This window comes from Electrona antarctica (genome assembly GCF_951216825.1).
Source record: "Electrona antarctica genome assembly, chromosome: 2".
Taxonomy (NCBI): Eukaryota; Metazoa; Chordata; class Actinopteri; order Myctophiformes; family Myctophidae; genus Electrona; species Electrona antarctica.
In genome coordinates, this window is record NC_136807.1 from 37,121,755 (window position 1) to 37,146,490 (window position 24,736).

The 24,736-nt window shown below is 42.8% G+C and overlaps 3 protein-coding genes and 1 pseudogene across 11 annotated transcripts; 2 read left to right on the top strand and 2 right to left on the bottom strand.

The window, feature by feature from the left end:
- Positions 1–240: 240 nt before the first annotated feature.
- tas1r1 (taste receptor, type 1, member 1) lies at positions 241–5,304 on the top strand (the record flags this gene model as incomplete). The annotated part of the gene is made up of 7 exons (XM_079515306.1): positions 241–280; positions 461–617; positions 864–1,185; positions 1,378–2,142; positions 3,012–3,233; positions 3,571–3,691; positions 4,379–5,304. 7 exons carry the CDS (start codon positions 241–243, stop codon positions 5,302–5,304), a joined length of 2,553 nt encoding a protein of 850 aa, XP_079371432.1.
- Positions 5,305–8,092: 2,788 nt separating this feature from the next.
- LOC306933198 (transcription factor HES-5-like) lies at positions 8,093–8,685 on the top strand (the record flags this gene model as incomplete). Its single annotated transcript, XM_079515320.1, has 2 exons — positions 8,093–8,158; positions 8,314–8,685. The coding sequence occupies 2 exons, from the start codon at positions 8,093–8,095 to the stop codon at positions 8,683–8,685; spliced, it is 438 nt and encodes a 145-aa protein (XP_079371446.1).
- Positions 8,686–11,002: 2,317 nt separating this feature from the next.
- On the bottom strand, positions 11,003–15,119 carry LOC306935814 (transcription factor HES-5-like). Of its 8 annotated transcripts, none has more exons than XM_079519039.1 (4): positions 14,827–15,119; positions 13,311–13,362; positions 12,719–12,761; positions 11,003–12,272 (listed from the first exon to the last, which is right to left on the bottom strand). In XM_079519039.1, exon 4 carries the CDS (start codon positions 12,246–12,248, stop codon positions 11,865–11,867), a length of 384 nt encoding a protein of 127 aa, XP_079375165.1. In that variant the 5' UTR covers positions 12,249–12,272; positions 12,719–12,761; positions 13,311–13,362; positions 14,827–15,119; the 3' UTR covers positions 11,003–11,864. The 8 variants fall into 8 exon arrangements, with proteins under 8 accessions (XP_079375165.1, XP_079375163.1, XP_079375162.1 ...); XM_079519037.1 differs by having other exon boundaries at positions 12,719–12,783; XM_079519036.1 differs by having other exon boundaries at positions 12,719–12,807.
- A 2,655-nt stretch (positions 15,120–17,774) lies between these two features.
- Positions 17,775–19,178, bottom strand: LOC306940173 (transcription factor HES-5-like; annotated as a pseudogene). The gene is made up of 2 exons (XR_013792495.1): positions 18,900–19,178; positions 17,775–18,778 (listed from the first exon to the last, which is right to left on the bottom strand). The product of XR_013792495.1 is annotated as a transcription factor HES-5-like (transcript).
- Positions 19,179–24,736: the final 5,558 nt, after the last annotated feature.

Consider the following 24,736-nt stretch of genomic DNA (forward strand, 5'->3'; position numbering starts at 1 on the left):
TTCACTCAAGAAGAATTTAACCGGCAACCTTAGGAATAATGGAAAGCCTATGTACAACTGTGCCACAGGATGATGTTTGTTCTAGCTTACTGTTACATGTCACTTATCTGAGATTGATGAAAAAACACCGGTCTATCCCTTGTTCACGGATACCCTTGTTCATGGGTAATTACATTTGTGCATCTAATTTTAATGGGAGGGAAACTCTATGGTCAAAAAACAAAATACCTACACGTAAATATGCTTTGCTCGAATGACACTCTGAGGAAAGATGCAAAATGTGGGTGGCCACATTTCACTCTTTCCCTACTGCCCCCTCCCTCCGTAGAAACTCTTAATCCACCCACCACCCTGCCAAAAAACAAAATAAAAAGAGTGAAGTGTTCTATGCTATTGTGTCTGAGGTGTGGATAGGGAAGGATGGATTCCGGTATGTATAGTGTTGTGTTTCTTTCACTAGGTTGGCTGACACTGGCACTGGCTGTGAGGAAACCAGACTACATCTCCCGGAGAAATGGACTTCAGCTACTGGGTGACTTTTCCATCACTGGCCTCTTTCCCCTCCATTACACAGATTCACCTGATAATGGTTTGCCTGCCTTGGGAGACTGCAATAAGTGAGTCAACCTCAGTTTTCTCAAATGTATCTCACGTGGTTTGCCCTATGGATATGTTATTTATTTGTATTGGGTTCATATCAGGTGAATTAATTATATTCAGGAGAATAATAAACATTTTCCTGAATGGAATGAATTCACCTGATTAAGTACTGTAGAGTTGACTGTGCAATAAAAAGAGGGGGAGACCGTGGAGTGTTTGGAGCATGGGGCTTTTCTTCAAGTCGATATTGTTCTGTTCTCTAGGGGTAGATCCAACAAACATGGCTATCACCTGATGCAAGCTCTCAGATTTGCTGTGGAAGAAATCAACAACGGCACGAGACACCCACCTCTATTACCCGGAGTGAAGTTAGGATATCAAGTCTATGATATCTGCTCAGTGCCGGCCAGTATCCTGGCCACACTGGACCTGCTGGAGCAACAGTACCAGAGTCCTTCTACAACCAGAATCAACCCAGACTCAAGTTCATACTCAAAGCAAAAGGCAGTGGCTGTGATTGGCCCAGATAGCAGCAGCAAATCTTTCACCCCAGCTGCATTACTTGGGACCTATCTAGTACCACAGGTACATTTTAACCTGACCTGCAACAATATAACTTTAATGTAAACATGAACTTGTATTGTAAGCAAACAAAATATTGAAATATTTAAAAGTTCAAGTTCCTTTTATTTTACATCAGGGAACAAAATTATGTTGCAATGTTTCAGTATTAAAAACAGCATCCAAAAGTAATTCTTCCATTGTTCTCCCTTACAGATATCTTATGAAGCAAGTAACGAGATGCTGAGTAACAAGTACCTCTACCCAGCATTTCTCCGCACGATTCCCAGTGACAAGAACCAGGTTGCAGCCATGATCGAGCTTCTGGTTTACTTCAAGTGGACATGGATCGCTCTCCTCGGCAGCGACAACTCCTATGGCCTCCAGGGCATGCAGAGTCTGTCCGAGCTAGCCCCACAGCATGGCATTTGCATTGCATACCAAGCGGTCATTCCCGCACACACTGATGACACAGTCATGACAATGAAGAACATTGTCAAGGGCATACTGAAGACCAAAGTCAACACCATTGTCGTCTTCTCAAGCAAGAGCAAACTTAGCAAGTTCTTCCCGTATGTGGTTGACCGGAATGTGACAGGCAAGGTGTGGATTGGAACGGAGGATTGGTCTGTTGCATCTCTTGTGTCAGGCATACCTGGAATCCACACTATTGGCACGGTCATAGGTGTGTCCATTAAAGATGCTGCCATGTCTGGTTTTAAGGAGTTTGAGAACAAGACAGGTTCTGGACAGCGAAACAACACTCAGGAACTCTTAAATGGTACTCCGTCCCTAGGCACTGATTGCCTAAAGAACACAAATCTTTACAGTCTTGCAGGACAAGACTTCTCTTTGGAGAAGTATGATATCACATCTTCTTTCAATGTTTATAAAGCAGTGTATGCTGTGGCCCATGCTTTGCATCAGGCACTAGGCTGTGATTCAGGAGAATGCAACAAAAGAAGAATACAACCCTGGCAGGTGAGTTGAATGTCAAATATTACAGTTCCGGCCCTGAACATTGAAATGAGAATTGATGCTACACGGTGTGAGAGTGCTCTGTTTATCCTGAGGTCCGGGGGCATAATACACACACAGAGATTGCCCACTACCCAAAGCTTTGATCTTCTAAATCATCCCACCGTACAATGAAAGGCAGAACTCAGTGTTACCAATTAGCCCCACACTGGCATATATTTATTGGTTACATGGGGGCACTCCCCTAAGATGAATAAGAACAGCATTTGAATATGAGTAACATATATACGACCTGTTATTTCGCGAATCATATTCGCTCCATATCAGCTCGACGGTCGGGGCCCCTGGAAGCAGGACAGAAGGCTTGTTCTGTCATGGAGAATTCTGACGTGTCTCTACTTTCTCAGACCCTATATAGAAATCTTTCTGTCGCTCTGTGACCTTGCTTGAGCACATGCAGCTAGGGTGCACACTCTGTTAATTAATGGTACTGCTTAAAGGTCTACATTATTACCCACCAGAATATACTAAGAAAGAGATGGACAAAATGTATGCTGCATGAGTATGGTTAATGTAGGGGAGAAAATGTATATTGCCATGGTGGCCTACCCGGAGGCCTACCCTGCATTGCGTGCGCGTGTGCGCACACACACACACACACACACACACACACACACACACACACACACACACACACACACACACACACACACACACACACACACACACACACACACACACACACACACACACACACACACACACACACACACACACACACACACACACACACACACACACACACACACACACACACACACACACACACACACACCAGATTAGAGACATTTTTCCATTTTCCTTCCCTTCAGCTTCTGACATGGCTTAAACGGGTGAAATTCTCTCTCGGGAACACATCTGTGTACTTTGATGAGAATGGAGATCCACCCGCAGGATATGACATAGTGACATGGATTTGGAATGGGACAGACTGGTTTCTCAGAGTTGTGGGCTCGTTCACACAAGACCCCACTGTTCTTCTCACTGTGGACACTGCTCAGATTGAATGGCCAGGCACTGGACCCTCAAGATCAGTAAGTCCAGTGTTTACAAACTAACCAGCATTTACTCAAAGTATTAAAATGCTGTGTGTGTGTGTGTGTGTGTGTGTGTGTGTCATTCACTTAACAGATTTCTTTCAGCTTGAAGATTCCAAATTATTTTGTATTTATTGGAGAACGACACAGTTAATTAAATCAGGCTTAACTGTTTCTCTCTTTCTCTGTTTTTTTCTACAGTTAATTGGTTTACGCTATTTATTATAATGATAAGAGTATATCAGAGTATATAAGAGTATAGTCTTATAATACATGGATAGGTTTCCGTTTTGAAAGTAATCTTTCCCAGCACTTTTTGTACTGTTCTCCACAGGTGCCTCTATCCATCTGCTCCTCCGAGTGTCCTCACGGCCATAGGAAGCTGCAAACAGGACAGCATAAATGCTGCTTTGACTGTCTGGCCTGTCCTGCTGCCACCTTTCTCAACAAAAGTGGTAAGACGGCATATTACAGAATGCTTGGCGAATGGTTAAAACTGTCTGAAGAGAATATCCTGCCATAATGGTGGGTTAAAAAATAAGCAGGGAAATATATGCAGACTGTTTTGTAAATGGTGTCCCTCATTCAGGGGCAAACAAACTGCTGTCCAGGTTTGATAACAAAAATGCAACAACTTCAACAAGACCACAGTATTTTCAACTGTAGTGTGCAAGATTAACCAGCAGGGGGTGTAGGGGGTCTAGAAGAGTGTTCATATTAGGCCCCTGCTTATTAAGTGGCTGCAACTGTTCTTATTGTGTAAACTCAAGAAGGGATACATTATATGAGTCCATAAAATTACTGTTGTTTCTTCTCAGTTGTAACCATAAAATGCTCAGTTCAAACACCGTCATGCAGAAAACCCCACCGCAATCCAGTCTCTACACTTCTACAGTCTCTACTCTCTACCCATCATTAGTGTGGACTTTATTTAAACTATATCTGATTACCTGTGACGTCATGTGGGTCAATACATCATCATCATCATCATCATCATCATCATAATCATCATGTACTTTAGCGAGCTACTCGAGGGAAATTGCAACCACACTTGCAATTTCCCAAAATGGCAAATTCTCTAGTTTAAAATGGTCTCATCTCATTGTATCCATATTACCCCCATCCCCTCTACTCCTCCTCAGGATCAACTTCCTGCCAGCCGTGTCCCTCGCAGCAGTGGGCTCCCCCGCTGAGCGAGCAGTGTTTGAACAGGACCGTCCTCTATTTGGCCTGGGACGCCCCACTCTCTATCCCCATTCTCATCCTCCTGGTCTTCTCCGTCCTCCTGACCTCTGGCTCAGCGCTCATCTTCCTGTTCAACCTGGGAACCCCTGTGGTCAAGTCTGCCGGAGGGCGCACCTGCCTCCTGATGCTGGCCTCCTTAACGGCCGCAGCTGCCAGCGCCTTGTGCCACTTTGGCCGACCGTCTCGGGTGGCCTGTATCCTCAAGCAGCCCCTGTTTGTCTTCAGCTTCAGTGCGTGCTTGGCCTGCATGACCGTGCGAGCCTTCCAAATTGTCTGCATCTTCAAGCTCAAGTCCAAAATGCCACAAGCGTACGACATCTGGTCCAAGAACCACGGTCCCGAGTTTACAATCCTCCTGGTGTCTGCCACCATCCTGCTGATCTCCGTTTTCCGTGTGGCTCTCGACCCGCCTCACCCCTCCCAGGATCTGGCCTTCTACTCCGACAGCATTGTTCTGGAATGCAGCAACACCCTCTCTCCTGGAGCAGGCCTGGAGTTGGCCTATGTGTCGCTGCTCAGCGTCCTCTGCTTCTCGTTTAGCTACATGGGTAAAGACCTGCCGGCCAATTACAACGAGGCCAAGTGTGTCACGTTCAGCCTCATGGTCTACATGATTTCCTGGATCAGTTTCTTCACCCTCTACCTCATGAGCAGAGGCGAGTTTACCATGGCCATGCACGTACTTGCTATTCTGTCCAGCGTGCTAGGTGTTTTCGCTGGCTACTTTCTGCCCAAGGTTTACATTATTATTCTAAGGCCACAAATGAACACAACTGCCCATTTTCAAAACTGCATTCAAATGTACACCATGAACAAACAATGATGCCCTGTTTTGTAGAATTTTTGTAGAATTAGATTTTATGAAAAAGGGAGTGTTTATGCTTATATGCATAGTGTAAGCCTATTTATAATACTGGTAGATGTTATGATTAGAATGACCTTTATCATTTGACTGACGTCTATGCACAATGCTATGAGATGCATGTTCTATTCCGACTCATTTTGTTCTTTTCCATGCATCATATCTTCTGGGCACAGGCATGTGTCCAGTACTGTATTCTCTGTGTGTAATAAACTTCAGAAGAAGCAATCGTGTGATAACAACTGTCTGGTGTCATCATTTTCTCTGAGCTGTCACTCACCACCCTTAGTTAGAGGGAGAGTCTCAGGACCACGGACGGTCAACACTTATGTCCATCATAAATATATCTGTCTTGGCCCGGTCCGGCCGAGCGGTCCGGGCACCTATATAGGCTCCTCTAATGAAACCTGACAGCACATCGCAGGTTCAAGTCCCGTTCCTGATTAACTTTGCTGTATGTCACTCCCCGCCTCTCTCTCCTCGTCTGTCTCCAGCTCGGCTATTTTCGCCGAATGTTCATCCAGAGAATATGGACGCCTAGGGTTCATGTGGTAAAAGTCACTAATATGGGTGCGGTTACTGAAATATTCAAAATTAGAATTAGATCGACTGAAAGATAAGCCAGTGAGTTAGGTGAGACAGATCATTTCATTAGTACAAAGATAATCACATTTTATAAAATGTGTGATTTAGGAAGCAAGATACATTACATCATCCCGATGACAGAAAATAAGATTTAAGACATCAATGACTAAAAATGAGGGGGGGGGGGGGTTATGTCCTGGTGCGTACATTTCAATTTAGGGCTGGCCTGTAAAACATGATATGACATGTATAAAGATTAAGTAACAGACAGATGGTGGTCACACACCCCACCCCCAAACAGCCCAGAAAATGGTCTTGTTCACCATTACTGCATGACATATAATATAAATACCCAATTGGTCACACTTGCTTGTGTATGACACACACACACACACACACACACACACACACACACACACACACACACACACACACACACACACACACACACACACACACACACACACACACACACACACACACACACACACACACACACACACACACACACACACACACACACACACACACACACCTTGCTGTGGTCTGTTGTCTGTGGGCACAGGGATGAAAGGGTCTTTTGTGGCCAAGAGGTCAGCCTTATTGACCATGAGATGTGTGAGTAGAGGCCGTGCTTGGCTTTCCCACAGTCTCCTGTCCACTCCCAGCCTAATCCTCTCAGTGGACAATAGAAGCGTGCCATGGGTGAAGAGGCTGCATGGCCGAGTTTTATTTCCTTTCAGCCACAAGAACAATGTAAAAGGTAAGATTTTCCAAAATTTGGAAAATGTAAAAAAAAAAAAGAAGAAAAAACGTGCCCAAAATATGGACACCACAGTTAAAGTGGTTATATTGGGTCCATCACATTTCTGGATAAAAAGGCTCTATGTTCATTTTGAACATTTTCAACAAATTTTCACATGCAGTCGCCATTATACAGAACATTAACCATCTCTCTGTGTTCTTTTCACGGGGTCTAGCAGGGAGGGTTACTGTTATTTTTATTTATTCCGCCGTCACAGCATTGAGATACTCAGTACTCAGTAGATAGCGCATAGTGAACCATGCACACAGGGAACCCTGTACAGTGAAAACCTGGATGTTCAGGTGCAGTAAGTGATTCTGTTTTATTTGTTTGTTTCAAAAAATAAGTTTGTTTAGTAAAGTTATCCCTGTCTCCCTAGGTATTTACTTAGTAAACAGAAAATGCATTTTCAGGTCTGGGACCTGGGTTTATTCAATCAGGAGAGATACATCATACAGATTACATGATAAATTGGAAGTGATGAAACAAAGAAAGGAACAGACAATTTTTAAACTGAAACAATAAAATGGAGGCTGATAAATGGGTTCACTCTCCTGTATCGACTACATTGGCAAACCACCTGAAAATGCATTTTCTGTTTATTATAGGGCTGAAGAGACAGGGACACCCTTGGTATTGAACAATGGTTATCTGAATTAAATTATCTGAATATAGGTTTAAAAAAAATGTTCTAACCAAAATGTCACTTTCACTACCTTTAACTATTAAACTAACACCCAGGATATTGTGCAGTATGCAACAGTTCTGTGTATTCTGTCCACAAAGGCAGCTAGAGAACAAAAATGTAATAATACCTTGGTTATTCCCTTGGTCTTTGCTGGAGTGGGAGAGATAAGTCATATGCTCAGATAAGAGTTCAATTACAGAGATTATATTATTCCTGGTCTAATCAATATATCTTAAACAGTTATCTATACTGGCCACCCTGCAGATACAAACATTCAGTCATTTGACCCAGCTGAGCTCTCTTTAATAGCTCACCCCCATCCCACCCTCCTCAGGGATACTTTCCATGATGTAAGTGTGTCCCATCTGCTTGATTCATATCAAGGACTAATTTCATTCTCATTTCAAACTGAGCATATCATATGACTGACGATGATCAGGCAGATAACATGTTCATTACCTGTTGCATCTCTCATCCCTCCCATATAGCCTACTGCCCTCTGAGTTATTGACATGTCTCCCATTGTCGTGGTGGGCGGCCCACTGGTCTCAGAGTGTGGGAACCCCAGCCTAGACTGGCCACATGGCTTTGTTATGCTAATCTACCAGTATAAAATGGAGCAGCGCTGCTCTAGTGAGTCCAGAGGAGCTGATCACTATTTCCACACGGACATGGCTCCCTGTTCCACCACCTATTCCTCGATTCATCATATCAGATTACCTGAAAGAGACATCAAAGTGAGTATTGAATGGTCTTGTAATAATAATAATAAAAATACATACAATTTATATAGCACTTTTCTAGGTACTAATTTTCATTATTTGGAATTTGCTGCTTCAAATTCCTGACGATTGCTTTTGTTTAACAAACTCTCTCATCTTTGCACCCTCAGGTAAGAAAACCCTTTGTGGAGAAAATGCGACGGGATCGCATCAACAGCTGCATTGAGCAGCTCAAGCTCATCCTGGGGAGAGAGTTCCAGCAGCAGGACCCCAACGCCAAGCTGGAGAAAGCTGACATCCTGGAGATGACTGTGAGCATCCTGAGGCAGCAGCTGCAGTCTGGCCGCCACAGCCAGGGTTACTCTCAGTGCCTCTCTGTCAGCCCCAAGAGGGAGTCCTTCCACAGCACTGCTCCTCTCCAAGGACTCCAGCACCAGGAGGAGCAGTTTCATCAGGCCCAGAGAGCCAGCGGTTCCTCCAGCCTCAGAACTACCACCATCCAGGAGAACAACAACCATGATCCGGTCTGGAGGCCTTGGTAGTGACACTATAACAGACTGAGACACCATCAGAACCTGAGGGGAAACCCTTTCTCCCTCACTGAGTAGGAAATATGCATTTTCCATTCTGCTCAGTCACTGAGTGTCAAGGTATATTGATTCATCATATTGATGGACATGTATTGGGTTATTATCCAAACAAAACGTATCCAAACTTTTGTTTAGTAGTACATACTCCAGTCCTGACCCAGTCCTCAAATTGGCTATCTTTATTATTGGGTATTGAGTATTTAAATGAGAACTATGTACAATGTTTTGAAGCTATTGACTATGTTGATAATATCTCTCTATCTATTATGATTTGCCTTTCATAAAGGCTTCAAGTAATTGAATGTCAAGGACAGGTGGTGTTTGCAGCAACAGCTGATTCATTCCCACTTGCGTGTGTTGTGCACTTTGTACAGTCTTCCCAAATGTGATTGCCTATTATTGTAGGACAATGTTATTCACAACTCAGAAAAATAAACCTGTAACATTAAGTAGTAAATGTTCTGTTTTGGTATATAGCTTGTTTTTCACATCCACAAATGTCAAATAATAATAATTATTATTATATTTGAACTATCATCACAATAAATCACACTAATAAAGAAAACACAAAAGGTGTTGTGTGATGTCACTCAACAGAAATGGAACCAGGGCCTTGCTAAAGAATCGAAAGATTGGAAAGCTGTCGATTTTGGTGTGTGCATTCCCACAGCACACCAGTTGACCAACTGCCACTAACTTGGCACAAATAACGCTCATAGTTCTGGCCTTTTAACGGACTACTTTTCCCATTTTCAATTTGCACATAATTTGTACACTTTGCAAAAACAGTCCTCGATGAAGAAGGAATCCAATATCATGCTTGGTCCGTGCTGCACACCTTTGATCCCATGGAGATATAGATTGATATGTTAGTAATACCAGTTCAGCCTAAGCATCTGGCAGCACTTCATGCTTTCCTTTCCTGGTCAGCACTCAGTACTGGTCTTCTCCCAGGGCCGGAGACATTAGAATCTGAACCGACCTGGACTGGTTGACCATAATAAAATACAGACCTGATCCCAGGCATACGGGTCTTGGGCTTTGATGGCATGTTCTGTTTGTGTAGAAGCGTGAAGGCTGGGTTCACATAAGCGAGGACCTGGGTTGATCACATCATGTGGTCACCATTGTTAAAATGGCACTATGACGCTTTTTTAATTGAATAAAATGAAAATTCGTCCAATCTGTATAGTACTTATACAATTGGGGTGGTCGTATTTTGACCTCCCTGTTCTTCTATTTAGATATTGTCAAAGGTCACGTGACGTCTCACCTAGACACAGGATCTGACACGAATGATGGTCAAGATTCAATGTATCCCCTGAGCAAGCAGGCAGGTCAATGATTAGATCAATGGTAAAAATGTCAGCACTTGCACAGGAAACCAGGTTCAAATCCGGGGTAGAAGAGGAAAGTTACATAGTGCTTTAAAGTGGCGAGACAACGGCCAAACTGGTATGGATGGTATGGATGCTCTATTCACAAGGCTCTACAGAGCGTTTTTCTTTTTTTTTCCTTCTTTTTTAAAAATCTGAGAATCTTAATTTTCCTTTTGCTGATATACAGAAAGAATACAGAAGGCATATTATATTCCTTAATCAAATATTTGAGATACAGGGCCAGCAATGGCATCTTTGTATGAGGAATAAAATGAAATGAAAAGTGCACGTTTCTGTGGCTACCAAGGTGGGGGGACTTTTTTTTAACCGGCCCACATGTGCATTCATCGGCCACGCACACGCGGAGACCAATGATAGAACCTCGGAATTTTTGACAAATTGTTAACTGAAGAATTTCTTAACGCCAATTAATCGATTAAACTATTAACATCCCTACAATGGAAATAATTTGCAGACATTGTGTTTTATCCTTTGCCGTTTCTGTGAGAAGAATGTACCATGTGTTTTTCTTTTAAACATAATGTCTAATAAATCAAAATCAAACAACACATCACAATTCAAGCGCATTTGTCACATTTGTTTTGATAATAAAATGACATTCTGTATTCATAACAAATTCTGTACAATGTACAGTGTACGATGAGTTAGGTGATGGGGACATCTGTGTCAGGGGTACAGGTGTGTGTGTATATGAAGGGGCCAAATGTGGAGGGGCACCTTTTTCTATTGGATTATAGCATTTTAGCACGACACCACCAGAGCTCTTAACTGTTTGTTTACATTACAAGGCGAAAGTGATTTTGGAGTGCTCTAAAAGACACTCCACTCTTTTATCATGAAGGAAAAGTGCTATAGAACGAATGTTTCAATGATTGTATATCGTTTATTGATAATTGTCATACAAATGCGTTTTAAGAGCCAAAATGTGATAGCAATGTAACAAGAGCACCAATACATAATAAAAATACAAACGCCCACACACACAAACCCACACACACACACACACACACACACACACACACACACACACACACACACACACACACACACACACACACACACACACACACACACACACACACACACACACACACACACACACACACACACACACACACACACACACACACACACAATAGTGCAGACCATGTGCTCCTTTTGAGCTGCAAGGAACCGAGTTTGAATCCGACTCCCAGTCTTGACTTGCATGTCTCTCTTTTCTCCATCCTTGTTTGTCTCACTACACTCTCCTATCCAGTAAGAAAGCATAGAAATGCTGTAAAAAATAACTTTCTCTCACACATACACACATACCACATACCACAAACATGTGGCTTTAGATAATTCAAAACAGAAGAGAAATATTCTCAAAAACAGCTGTCAGTAAAAGTACAGTATTTGAAGATAGTAAGATACCATTACAGGCAGACCAAAGATTAACTTTGGAGTAAGAACTAGAGTAAGTGATCATGTTACAATGGTTTGGGTAAATAAAATAAAATCAACATCACAAACCAGTCTGATTTAAAATTAAGGCAAAAACAATCTTCAATAAGAAAAAGTGAACGCCTTTGCTTTCAATATTGCTATTTGTCCATCAATGTGATGAGACAATAAGATTAACCCACCAACAAATGAGCAGATTAGGGAATGCAAATGTCCTACACAATGAGGGAGAAAGGTTTCCCCCTCAGGTTCTTGAGGTTTATTCTTATACTAGTGTCATCATCACTACCAAGGCCTCCATACTGGATCTTTGGGGAAGCTCTCCTGGAGGATGGTAGTTCCGAGGCTGGAGCAGACTGGGGAGGAACCGCTGACTCTCTGGACCTGATGAAACTGCTCTGCCTCCTGCTGCTGGAGTCCCTGGAGAGGAGGAGTGCTGGAGGAGGGCTCCCTCTTGGGGCTGACAGAGAGAAAGTTCAGAGACTCTCTCCAGCAATGGGTGTAGCCTTGGCTGTGGCGGCCAGACTGCAGCTGCTGCCTCAGGAAGCTCACAGTCATCTCCAGGATGTCAGCTTTCTCCAGCTTGGCGTTGGGGTCCTGCTGCTGGAACTCTTTCTCCAGGATGAGCTTGAGCTGCTCAATGCAGCTGTTGATGCGATCCCGTCGCATTTTCTCCACAAGGGGTTTTCTTAACTGAGGGTGAAAGATGAGTGACTCGATTAGACTCGATTAGGCTTGTGATTACGCCCATGGTACTACCGTACTTTGACCTTTCCACCCTCACACTGATTGTACTTTTTGGTATATATATTGTTGAAGAGTCAGACCTTATGTGTGACCTTATGTGTGAAGAGGATTAAGTAGTAACTTTGTATACAAACGTAACATACTGTATGTATACCTGAAACATGACTCTATATTTCATTCATATTCTATGTAAATATATTTGCACAGACTATGAACAGTAAATAAATGTAAATAGCATGTAGGAAGCTTGCACAAAATAATGTAATCTTGTGGAGTGGAGTTTGATTGTAATAACAAAAACAAGCTTAAATTAAACAATCCATGCATTTCCTACCAGTAGATGCAAAACATTACAAATTCACTTATAAGCCCATTGAATCGTGAATACTCACTTTTATGTCTCTTTCTTGTCTGATATGGTGGATAGAGGAGTAGCTGGTGGAACAGGGAGCCATGTCTGTGTGGAAATAGTGACCAGCTCCTTCTGGAATACAATGTTTATCTGGGCTCACTGGAGCAGCTCTGCTCCATTTTATACTGGTAGATTAGCATAACAAAGCCATGTGGCACAGTCTAGGCTGGGGTTCCCACACTCTGAGACCAGTGGGCTGTCCACCACAACAATGGGAGACACAACACATCAATAACTCAAAGGGCAGTAGGCTATGCAAGGGATGTTTCTCATGATAAGCTAGTACAGGTAATGAAAAATGTTATCTGGTCAACACAGGTTAGATCATATAGCATTATATATATTTATTATTACATTTGAAATAGGAATTAGTTAGATGTTGATAAAAAAAGAATACATGATGACACACTTAAGCGACACAAGTCAGCGGCTATTAAGGAAACATCTAAAGCAATCAGGCCTAAAGAAACCCTTTTTTCCCCCTTTTCTTAAAGCATTTTAAAGCATCCAAATATCTGGGATTCACAGACCTTTTATTATGAAAACAACATACCGTACATAATGTTACATACCATCAGCCAGTTGGGTGCAATAATCCCCTTCAATGTGAAGCGCGTTGGGTATCTAGATAATGCATAACTATTATTAATATTATTATTAAACGTTCATAAAGTTAAACAGAAACAGAAGTGCCATGGAGCAAATAGAACCAAATGTGGGTCAAGGTGGTAACCCTTCGAAAAACACCAGGTTACAAGATAAAATAATATTCTAGCCTAGCTCAACTTTACCAACATGTTATGATGGCATAACAATGAATTGCATACGTTTGACAGGCAAAACAGTTTCATTTCCACTGCATGTGTTAATAATCTAATCTGTAGTCTTGAAGGCTGAGTTCTTGAGTGGCCCAATGGAATTCCAAAGGAGGAAGAATCAAAGGCCATTAATGACTCATGACAGTGTGAAACCTGGCATGGGTGCACATGATGGAGGTGCACATGAAAGAACCAGAGCATAAAATGCAACAAATGGTTTCAAGTGTCCATTTTTATGAACTGGTCCTTAACTGGACAAACAGCATCACCCAACAAACTGAACAAGCTGTTTAGGGAGGCTGTAGTTGGAGTTAAACTGGACAATCTGACTTGGACAGTCATTCATGCCATCAGGTTCCACAACCAAGCCGGGTCCCATAGATAGACGTGCAGTTCTGTTCACTGGTATTGCTGACTCCTGCTCGACTCCAGCACATGATGGACTACTATACACTACAGAACCGTGACAGATGCCTGTTAAGTCTAACTGTTTGTCGTGAGACTTTTATATATTCATTGACTGTTGATATACTGTAAATATATATTATAATATTCTAATCATTATATTCAATATTGCTTAATGTGACACATAAATCCCTTGTGGTCTGTTTATATCTTGGTAAGGTTGGCAGTGTATTCGGATTTGTTGGGCATTATTTGGATTTTAAAGCAATTCATGTAATGAATTGCTTGTAATTAATATAAAGTGTAATCTGACTGTGTCAAAGTTGTCAGACATATTAGCATACATTGTTTGTCTTGACTTAAACTCTAACAAGGTTTTGATTGACATTTGTTTTGAACTGTCATCTCAGTTATTTTTCTTCTTTATTCCATCAATCCCCTCGGGTGTGTGTGTGTGTGTGCGCGTGTGTGTGCCAAACGTGCCAAATTGACAATATATTCTATTCTAAAATGGAAAACCCTAATGGAAAAAGATGGTGTAAATGTAATTGAGTAAAAGAAAACATGCGTTGTGTGCACAGTGCACACTGCACAAGTTTTAGATAAAATTCTAGATGGAGTGTCAAAATTGGTTTTATTTCTTAGCATTTACCAGAAGCTGTCTATTTTTAGACTTTCACCTACAATTTACAGCTTTTCATTAGCCATTTGCCACATTTGCCCAGTCTGACCCAAACCTCAGAGTCCAGACCACCCTATCTATCACTATCAGTATCAGACAGTGATATGAACCATGGCTAGCTGGGGAATCGCTCGGGGATATAAATGTCAAATGTGCATGATGTGTGGGCTACAGGCTACTCACTGAAAATACGTTCTTCACATGAAGTCTGCCCAGAAGTCTCAGTGTGCGTGTGGAAGTTAAGACTGAATGAAAAGACAAACATAACTGTGTTGAATATGACAGTCAGTGGCGTTGCGGCGTGAGGCCACCACCTGCTGTCAGGAGATTGAGGAAGTGTGGCAGTAAAGCACGAGTTCCGTCCACATGCGTGCCGTGTCGTGCGCCACGTGGGGGAGGAGGAGAAGACTGAGGGAGATGGAGATGGGGAGGTACGTACGCTCGTGGAAAGCGTCCTCCACATTCCAGTCACACGACCAAACAAACGAGCACACCCCCCCCCCCCCCCCCCCCCCTACTCTATGATGGCACACACGCACAGGCGAAGATTGGCCAGGCCCTACGCCGATGCCAGCCTATAAACGCACGCGCGCGCGCCACACACTCTCTCTCTCTCTCTCTCTCTAGGGACGGTCGCGCGATGTTATGGCAACATACAGTAGAGCGTCTTGATAAAACGAGATAAAACGCAGATTTTGTATTATCTGTGATACGTTTGGGTCTATATCCACCCAAATCACAGCGCGACCGAGCGTTATTGCCCTGGCAATAATTCAGCCCCCACACACCCCGACTGGATGCTGAGTCGCTGACTGTGGGAAAGCTCAGGGCCTTTTGTCGTTAGAGCATTGGCACCACATGGCTATTCATCTGAATTTAGGGCTGTTGAGTTCCTCAAACCGATGTGGTTCTCCAGTCTACAGCTAGGGGATCTGTCCAAGGTTCTGACATCATGTGCACGACATAGCTTAGCCACACACACACACACACACACACACACACACACACACACACACACACACACACAGCCCCATGGGCACTGTGTGTGAGTAGCTCTGTGTTGCTAGTTTCCCACCAGTCGCCCCCCCACACACACACACACACATCAGGGTAAATAAGCTACAAAATCAGGCTGCTCCCTCAGTGCTCCACTGGGAATGTTAATTGATCCTTTGTTGCAGCACAAACAGGAACTCTATGTTTCAGACCATCTGGGAAAAATCAAGTGAACAGTCCTGGCTCATTGGCACAAGGGCCAGGACTGTCTGTCTGTCTGGCTTCAGGACAGTATTGAATATTTTGAATATGAGGTTTAATTTGTCCAGCCCAGGGAATTTGGTTACTATACGACTTTAGTGTCAACTTTTCCATTTACACATTCCAATTAAGGATTTGGTACGTCTTTGGATGCCAAATACGTACCAATTAAGACCAGGCCTTTGATAAGTGTGTGTGTATGTGTGTGTGTGTGTGTGTGTGTGTGTGTGTGTGCACGCGCTCGTGCGTGTGTGTGTGTGTGTGTGTGTGTGTGTGTGTGTGTGTGTGTGTGTGTGTGTGTGTGTGTGTCACCCACCCACAGGCTGAGCTGTCTGATTTCCTGCCATAAAGAATTTACCATCATCCCAGACCTGTTGCAGAGCAGAGCACAGTGGCAGTGTTCCCGTCAGCCATCTCTTCTCTGTGAGTGTGGTATCTCCTGTTTCCCACACTCTGTACCCATTCACTGGCCCCAACACAGGAACAATAGAAGTGTGTCTTGTTACACAGCACATTAGCTACGGTGTTTGATCTCTTGTCATGGGGGGTGGAGGGGGCACCCTTAGCCAGACCATCTGGCCTGGCTAGCCGGCTAAACCCTGAGAAACTCTCAGGACATACCAGAGTCCCAGCAACTTTTGCAAACGCAAAAAAGTTGTGAAAGAGGTTTTGTGACAGGTTTGTGATACAATACAGGCAGTTGACAGCGTACCATTCTCATCAATGCCACCACAGAAATGGGGGCCTGCATGGTGACAGTCCAGTGCAGCACCCCAGTAACTAAGGATGAAACAAAAATACAGGTAGGGTTAGAGAAGTATTTGGGTAACACAAATATAGGACCATTATTAATATAATAAAATACAGTATAAAAGACAATTTAAAGTCCAACCTGGCCCTCTGCACTGTGCTTAATGTAGGCCTATGCTTAAGGTATAAGGCATCAGTAAATAGAATTAGAGGCATAGGTACCATGTGCATTCTATCACCAGTAAAATCATATATAAATAGTCTTAAAGACCTAAAGACTACCCTGACCAGGTTAGCATATTGTATCATTATAGGTATAAATATGTGAAATCTATCATCAGTACCTGTAGTTGTTTGTAGTTTATCTTGTGCGTTGTATTATATTATTTATATTATATTTTATTAATTATATAAAGGGAAACCTACCCTATTAGTCAAATTCGTATCCTAGTATGAAGTCTTCAACCTAGTCTTTACAGACTAGGTTGTAACTATAAAAGAGGTTTATAGGTTTATATATTTGATTCTTGAGCTGTGAATATGAAAGTCACCTGTCGCCTGTCACTGTCAGTTACCTTGTAGCTAGCCTCGGAAACCCAGACGTTTAAATAACTTAAGGTGTTCTGGATAAGTATGTCAGCATAACTCTCTAGCCATTAGACACACTTGACTTGGCCCGGCCGAGCGGTCCAGGCACCTAGGCTGGTAATCCAGCCTGACAGCGTGTCGTGGGTTCGAGTCCCATTCCAGACAACCCCTTTCCAGTCTAACTACTGTTAATCTGTCAATAAAAGGCAAAAAGCCCCCAAAAGATCTTAATAAAAGATTAGACAGACTTACACGTGCACCTACAAATATCAAATACAGAATGCAGGATTTAATTATCCTTGTTGAGGCCATATATCTATATATCTCTATATCTATATCTCTCTATACAGTATATCGTAAAGGAATAGAAAAGCAAAACTTTTTATCATTTGCAAAACTTCGTGGGAAGTCTTCCATTTATTTTTCAGTGAGTTCAAAGGTATACTTCTCATTGAAGTAAAACAGGTTCTTTTAACAAAGAGCATATTGTGACAACAAAGTTCCTTTACAAAAGGTATACAATTCAAGACACAAATGTCATACTAGTCATTGACACATAAGCCAAATAATTGTTACTAGTAGTCATATTACAGGATATAATCAAACAAGATTTACAGTCGATCCATGGGATCCATGTATATGTGGATGCGCCAAATTCTTAACACCAAGCTGATACATTGTATCATTCGGTGATACCTCATCAGACAAATATAATTTGAACAAATCAAATCATTTCAAATTAGTGTCACAGACACCAAAATAAAATTCAGCCCACATGGGTCAAACAACAGCAGGGAAATATTGCAGTATTATCCATAGACATTCTTTTTCACACTCCCACAGGAGCAATGAAAATAATCTCTTAATTAAGTGTATAACATGTGTTGATACATATTCAGTATAACCTGAATTATTTCATTTCAGTCCTTCCAAAGGAATACCATGGCATGACGAATCATGCCCCTTCTTCACATTGATGATTACTCAACAATAACACAGAAGCAGTTCTGTCAGTCTTCAACTTGCAACCTATAAGGTTCATACGTAGACTGGATTCTGTACACCTGGTGTTGGAAACAAACGCCTCCATTTACCAGGGTCTCCAGAGAAGGCAGTGGCCTTGGCTGTCACCCTTTCTAGCGCTGGCCTGGTGGACTGGTGAGCCAGGTGGGGAGAGGTTGTAAGGACTTGGGGGAGACTTCCCAGGTGCATGCAGGTTCTGAAAGTGGTTCAACAGGCGTCCGTGGGACTGACTCCTGACCTCGCACTGGGAGAGGAAGTCGATGGCCTCCTGCGCGCAACGAGTGTAGCCGTCACAGGCTGCCATCGGGCCAGAGGTGGCTGTGGGCTGCTGAAGCTGATGCTGCTTCTGCTGCTGCCAACATCTCAAGTAGGAAACGGCCATCTCCAAGATGTCTGCCTTCTCTTGCTTGGAGTCTGGCTGCTGCTTGAGGAACTCGGGACCCAGCAGGGATTTGAGCGCCTCGATGCTTGTGTTGATGCGATCCCGACGTAGTTTCTCCACCAACGGCTTTCTCAGCTGGAGAGGGAAAACCAAAAGATTAGTCAACTTGAATGTTATGAATTTATAAAAAGAAAAAGTATTCTGTGAATACATATACCTGTAGATTTGTTAAAAAGCAACTGGAAGTAGTGTTTACCTTAAGAGTTGGGGTCAGGTGTTCCTTGGAGTAGTTCAATTGTCCAAAAACTGTTGGTGCCATAGCTGACTGTGGAGTGTGGAAGTCAGTGCTTCTCTAGGCTAGTGCTTCTCCTGCTCAGGCTGATAGTTCTTCTGGCCTCTGGTCTGCCGTGGCCCCAGTATTTATAGCGCCAAATCTCCATATGAATGTGTGGGTCTTGGGCTTGCTGGAGTTTCTCACAGTCACCAGCCAATAGCAGGGCTGGGAAGGGCTTTGAGGAACGCAGGGCTGCCACATGCTCAGTGAAGTGTTTATCGCTGTGTGGACAATGACCGAGTCTCTAGGGAGCAGGTGGAGGAATAGACTGAGAGAGAGAAAGAGTGAGAGGGGGGTTGGGCAGTGGAGGGGTGTGAGGGGGGCTCTGGGAGACTGACTCAGTGCTTCTGTTGATATGGGAAAGTGGTGACCCCGGAGGGAAGCATGCCGCTGTCTCTTGTCATCTCTGCCAGAAAGTAATTGAACACAAAGTGCCTCAGCCGCCCAGGCACACGTGGGTGAGACAGAGGGAGCAGCAATTAGAATAGCTCCACGTCCAGCTACTTCCACTGTCTTGACGTGGTGGTCCCCACTCCCAGAGTTACGCAACAATTAATGTGTTTTTGACCCGGCTATAAAGAAAATGGCCTCTTAATGCATTTTACGAAGAAAATAACTTTTTCTTTACACAAGAGAGGATGAATTGAACTCTTGTAGTGTCTTTAACACACAGAATGCTAAAGTGTTTCATGTTGAAATATATTGCACCATCTACATACCTATATTAGTAGTTTGTGTGTTTGAGTGCTATGTTATAAATTAAATACAGCTACATTAATAAAATAATGTCCCTACTCCAAACTCCAACACTTTAGTTATGTTTTCGTCTGGCCTCTCGTCCATTCGTCTGCCTCTTTTACAATGAGATTAAAGCTGGTCAATAGATAAAAATCACACCTGTGTGAACTGAGTGGTGCAAGGTCTTATATAGCCTGATCAGCTGTGGTCTGACGTAATGTCAGTGACCATAGTAACCATGCTCATTATTTTGGGTCCCACGTACAGGTACACACACACACATACACGGACACATACGTAGATACAGACAAAGCTGGTTGTTGGAGTGGTTTGCACCACTCAAAAATAAAGTATGAATATTAGGGACTTAGAATTAGATCCTCATAAAGCTGCTGAGGTTGGGATGATGGATCTGATTGAAATGTCACTTCTTCTCACTCACTCAACGCTCTTTCATTCACACACACACACACACACACACGCACCGCCCGCACGCACGCACGCACGCACGCACGCACGCACGCACGCACGCACGCACGCACGCCAGAAACATACACAGATACGTCGACACACATACTTACCAATGCACACAAGCACACCTGACACACTCACACACTGCTCAGCCACACTGCTCAGCCACACTCTCATTCTCACACGTGTTGCCTTGGTCTGTCTGTCTCACTCTTTCTCTCTTGCATGCATGCACGCACGCATGCAGACACACACACGCACACACACACGCCACACCCCTCTTTCACACACAGCTACACAGCTCACAGCTGGCTGGCCTGCGTGCCACCCCCCCCCCCCCCCCCCCCGCCACACACTCCTCTCCTGGCTCAGTGGAACGTGGGAGCCTGAGCGCTCCCAGGCTTCCCACACTTCAGTGTTAATGACACTGAGGCCGGCTGCACAAAGGAAGTGTGCCCTGTCAAAAGCCTCGTTTATACGACGTCGTATGACCGTGTTGCTCACAGCTAACAGTGGTGGGAAAAGTACTCACATTTCTTACTTAAGTAAAAGTATCAATATAATGCAATGTAGAAGTACTCTGTGACAAGAAAAAGTCCGGTATTAAGATTTTACTTGAGTAAAAGTACAAACGTATTGGCATTAAAATGTACTTAAAGTACCAAAACTAGAAAGTCGCGCATTATGCAAAATGTCCCGTTTAACAAGTTCTAGATCAAGATCTACTATTTTCAAAAGAACAAAATATATATAGGGCTGAAGTGGTTAATGTATGTTTTGTAATAATAATAATCAAAATCTCTAAATTAACTAGTTACTAAAGTTTTCAAATAATTGTAGTGGAGTAAAAGTACAATATTTGCCTCTGACATGTAGTGGGAAGTGGGGAAAAAGTAAATGCCACAGACGAAAAACAGTCTAAGTCCACACTATTTATCCATAATGTATAAATAATAGATAAGGGGTCAGGACAACGAGGCCTTTTCGCGGAGGGGGCAGAATGAAATTTGGACATAGACTGTTTTTCGTCTGTGGTGCTTTATTGGTAGCGACACCAGAAGTTATTTTGAGAAGTTTTCTTGAGTGACACCGTATAGTCCAACCATGCCTCCTCCCATTCCTTACTCACCCAGGAACATGGTGGTGGTGTGTGTGTGTGTGTGTGTGTGTGGGTGTGTGTGTGTGTGTGTGTGTGCGCGTGTGTGTGTGTGTGTGTGTGTGTGTGTGTGCGTGCGTGTGTGTGTGTGTGTGTGTGTGTGTGTGTGTGTGTGTGTGTGTGTGTGTGTGTGTGTGTGTGTGTGTGTGTGTGGAGTCAATATGCAGGGCTCCCAGGCAGGCAGGCCATCTGGACACATCGTACTACACTATTGTTGCCCAATCAAGCATGGAAGATACTTACCGTGAGAATTGGCTGAGTCTAAAATAGAGCCGGAAAGTGAAATAAGAAGTTTGGAAGAGTAGGAAGAAGTGTGTGTGTGTGTGTGTGTGTGTGTTGGGGGAAAGCATGTATGCAAGAAGTGAAACGTTGTGAATATTGAGATACATACTGATACAGCAGCACACACACACACACACACACACACACACACACACACACACACACACACACACACACACACACACACACACACACACACACACACACACACACACACACACACAGTCACACACACACACACACACACACCCCCCCCCCCCCCACACACACACACACACACACACACACACACACACACACACACACACACACACACACACACACACACACACATATACACCTGTATATATTTTGTTTTTACAGCAATAATGATGTTTTGTTGTTTTGTTTTGTTTTAAAGCTCAACCACAATGTATACAGCACCCGGATTCTTTAATAACACAATCCACATCTAGCATTACGTAAACGTTTGCAGCCTCTTACAAAGTCTTTAGGCAGATGTTTTTACTCTCAGTTCCCACCACATATCACTCGCAGGATCTATACAAGGCACATGGCATCATGCTGCCATGTCATGGCTCATGGGCCGAGTGACCGGAGGGCATCGTGGGGCCCCTACAACCTGTTTGTATATGTTGGGGCCCATTGTATGTCACAAATTCAACTAATTCATGCACGTCCCATTGTCATAATATCGCTCTGTGATTGGCCAAGCGTGGTGAGAACCAGCATCCCATTAAATCGACGGGAGAGTTATACTATAAGTAGTAGGTTGATTGAGAGAGCAAAGTCATAACCCAAAACATCTCTTCTATCGCTACGTAGGCTTGGATAACTGCTGGACGTCATATTACATACATTCACCATGAGGGACAACACATTCACCATGGGGGATCAGCAGACAAGGTAAGATAGCATCTCCACGAAGGAAACTCTACACTATGTACACTCTTATTGTCCTCAGTTCAAAACGTTTCCTCAGGTCCAATTTCTTTCCTCATACTTATTTATGACACAAAGTGATTTCAGGGTCACAGGAATATTTTGTTACATCTATTGTTAAGGCATTACGACTTGCTTGTAATGCTTGTGATTTAGGAAGTTATGATTCATGCGATATTTAGATAGTATAGGAATCTGAGTTACTTTATCCATAAAGTAGGCTACAACAGAGGTGCAGTAATTCTCTTTAATAGGACTGTTTCCTTACTTAAAATTGTCTCAGCAACACAATTACAGGAACATGTGGACACTTGTGTTCTGACAGAACTATACAAAAAGACATTGTGTAGAATTAACAGATTTTCTGTTCCTCCTTTACGCTTCCTTAGCCTGTCGAATATCATGAGCTTGGAGAGGATGTGCTCAGATGGCGTAGTGAGACTTCGTATGGCACTGGAGAGCCAGCTTCACACCGGAATCACCAGCGGTGACTTGTGGGACAAGACTGTCTCCTTCTTTGCCATCAAGAAGGTCCCACTCTTCCCCAGCGGCTACACCAAACACTCCAGAGAGGCAGTGCGTCTGTTCCCATCAGTTGCTGAGGATGCGGTACCACTGTGTTGCCAGTAGGGGTGGGAGAGGAGAGGAGACTGAGGATGCGGTACCACTGTGTTGCCAGTAGGGGTGGGAGAGGAGAGGAGACTGAGGATGCGGTACCACTGTGTTGCCAATAAGGGTCATGGGAGGAGAGGATACTGAGAATGAGTTTGTTACAGTGTAGAAGCTTTGATGATGCACTAAAGATATGGCACTACTTCCAAATGTATTTTCAACTTCAAAGTATATTTGCTTGTTACTTTTATTTTTTTTAAGAAAAATACTGAAATTACTGTTATTATTATTCTATATTGTTATTATAGAAGTTATAAATGATATTATCTTTTTAATCCAAAGTCTTACATGGTGGTGATGGAGTATTGGAACCTTTTTGTCAGTGGTGGACAAAGTACTCAAACCCAGGACTTGCTTTTCATATGGCCATCGAAACTGTGATCCAAATTGGTCGTCATGGGTCAAAAATAAAAGTGCATTGTTTAGTGTTACATTTCCCTATTATAACCTTTAATATGGTCATTTATAGACCACCTGTTTTTTTTAAGTGATATATTCCTTTGTAAAAAGGTTAATTGTTTATGCTTTTGCATATGTACACTGAGTGAAACATGCCTCTGACATCATGAGTGATGTGCTGATGTCTAGTTTCAGAGGATGAAACGTTTTTGATCAATTGATTGAAATGTGTAACCTGCATCATGGTGTTTATGGTAGTTAAAAAATAAATTGTTGAAGATATGAAATCTACCTTCTCATTTCTGCTTCATGTTTACATTCAAGTAAATAATGCCCTCTAGTGGTTGACATCCTGCCAGAATTTGTATTTAGTCAGTTCCTCACAAAATTAGTCTTAACAGACAAGCAGCAATAAGGGACAAGGGACTTTTCCTCTTCAAATCCTGATGCACAGGTGATTCTGATACTGCAGATGACTTTCTATACTTACTTGCACCTGTCAACATAAGGATAAATGAGAATACATTCTTACATGTAAAAGATATGTTGCATGAGTTACTTGAAAATTAGATTTTTGGCAAGGGATACAATTCTGTGATGAAATAATTTGATTTAGGTCATTAGTTATTACAGGCGAGGTGACTACTGCTTTAAAACATTTACTGAAAAATAATACCGCACAGATAATGTTACCCTGCATCAGACTTGGAATTATGACAGCTTTATTAAACATAGGCTACTCCAAAAAGCAGACATTTAGCAACAGTTGAACATTGTAGCAGCGGAAATAGGCAAATTAACAATAAATTGGGTAAACTGCACACCATGCATTCATCTCGAGCACAAGGAAGATGGCGGCCTAAACGGCATTACCATTAAATGTTAGAGTTGATTTTAAATCGCCAAGGATAAACTTGACGGCACCTTGCTTACCAGAAAACTACTGGGGGGTTAAGGGCAGATTGTTGTGAGTATGACTGATTTTCATGAGCAAGACCAGTAGACAAAAACAATGAGAGAAGAGAGACAGAGAGAAAGGATGGGTCAGTTGATCGTTGGGAAGCAGCCACAAATAATAATGTAAGCCTAAGTCAAACTC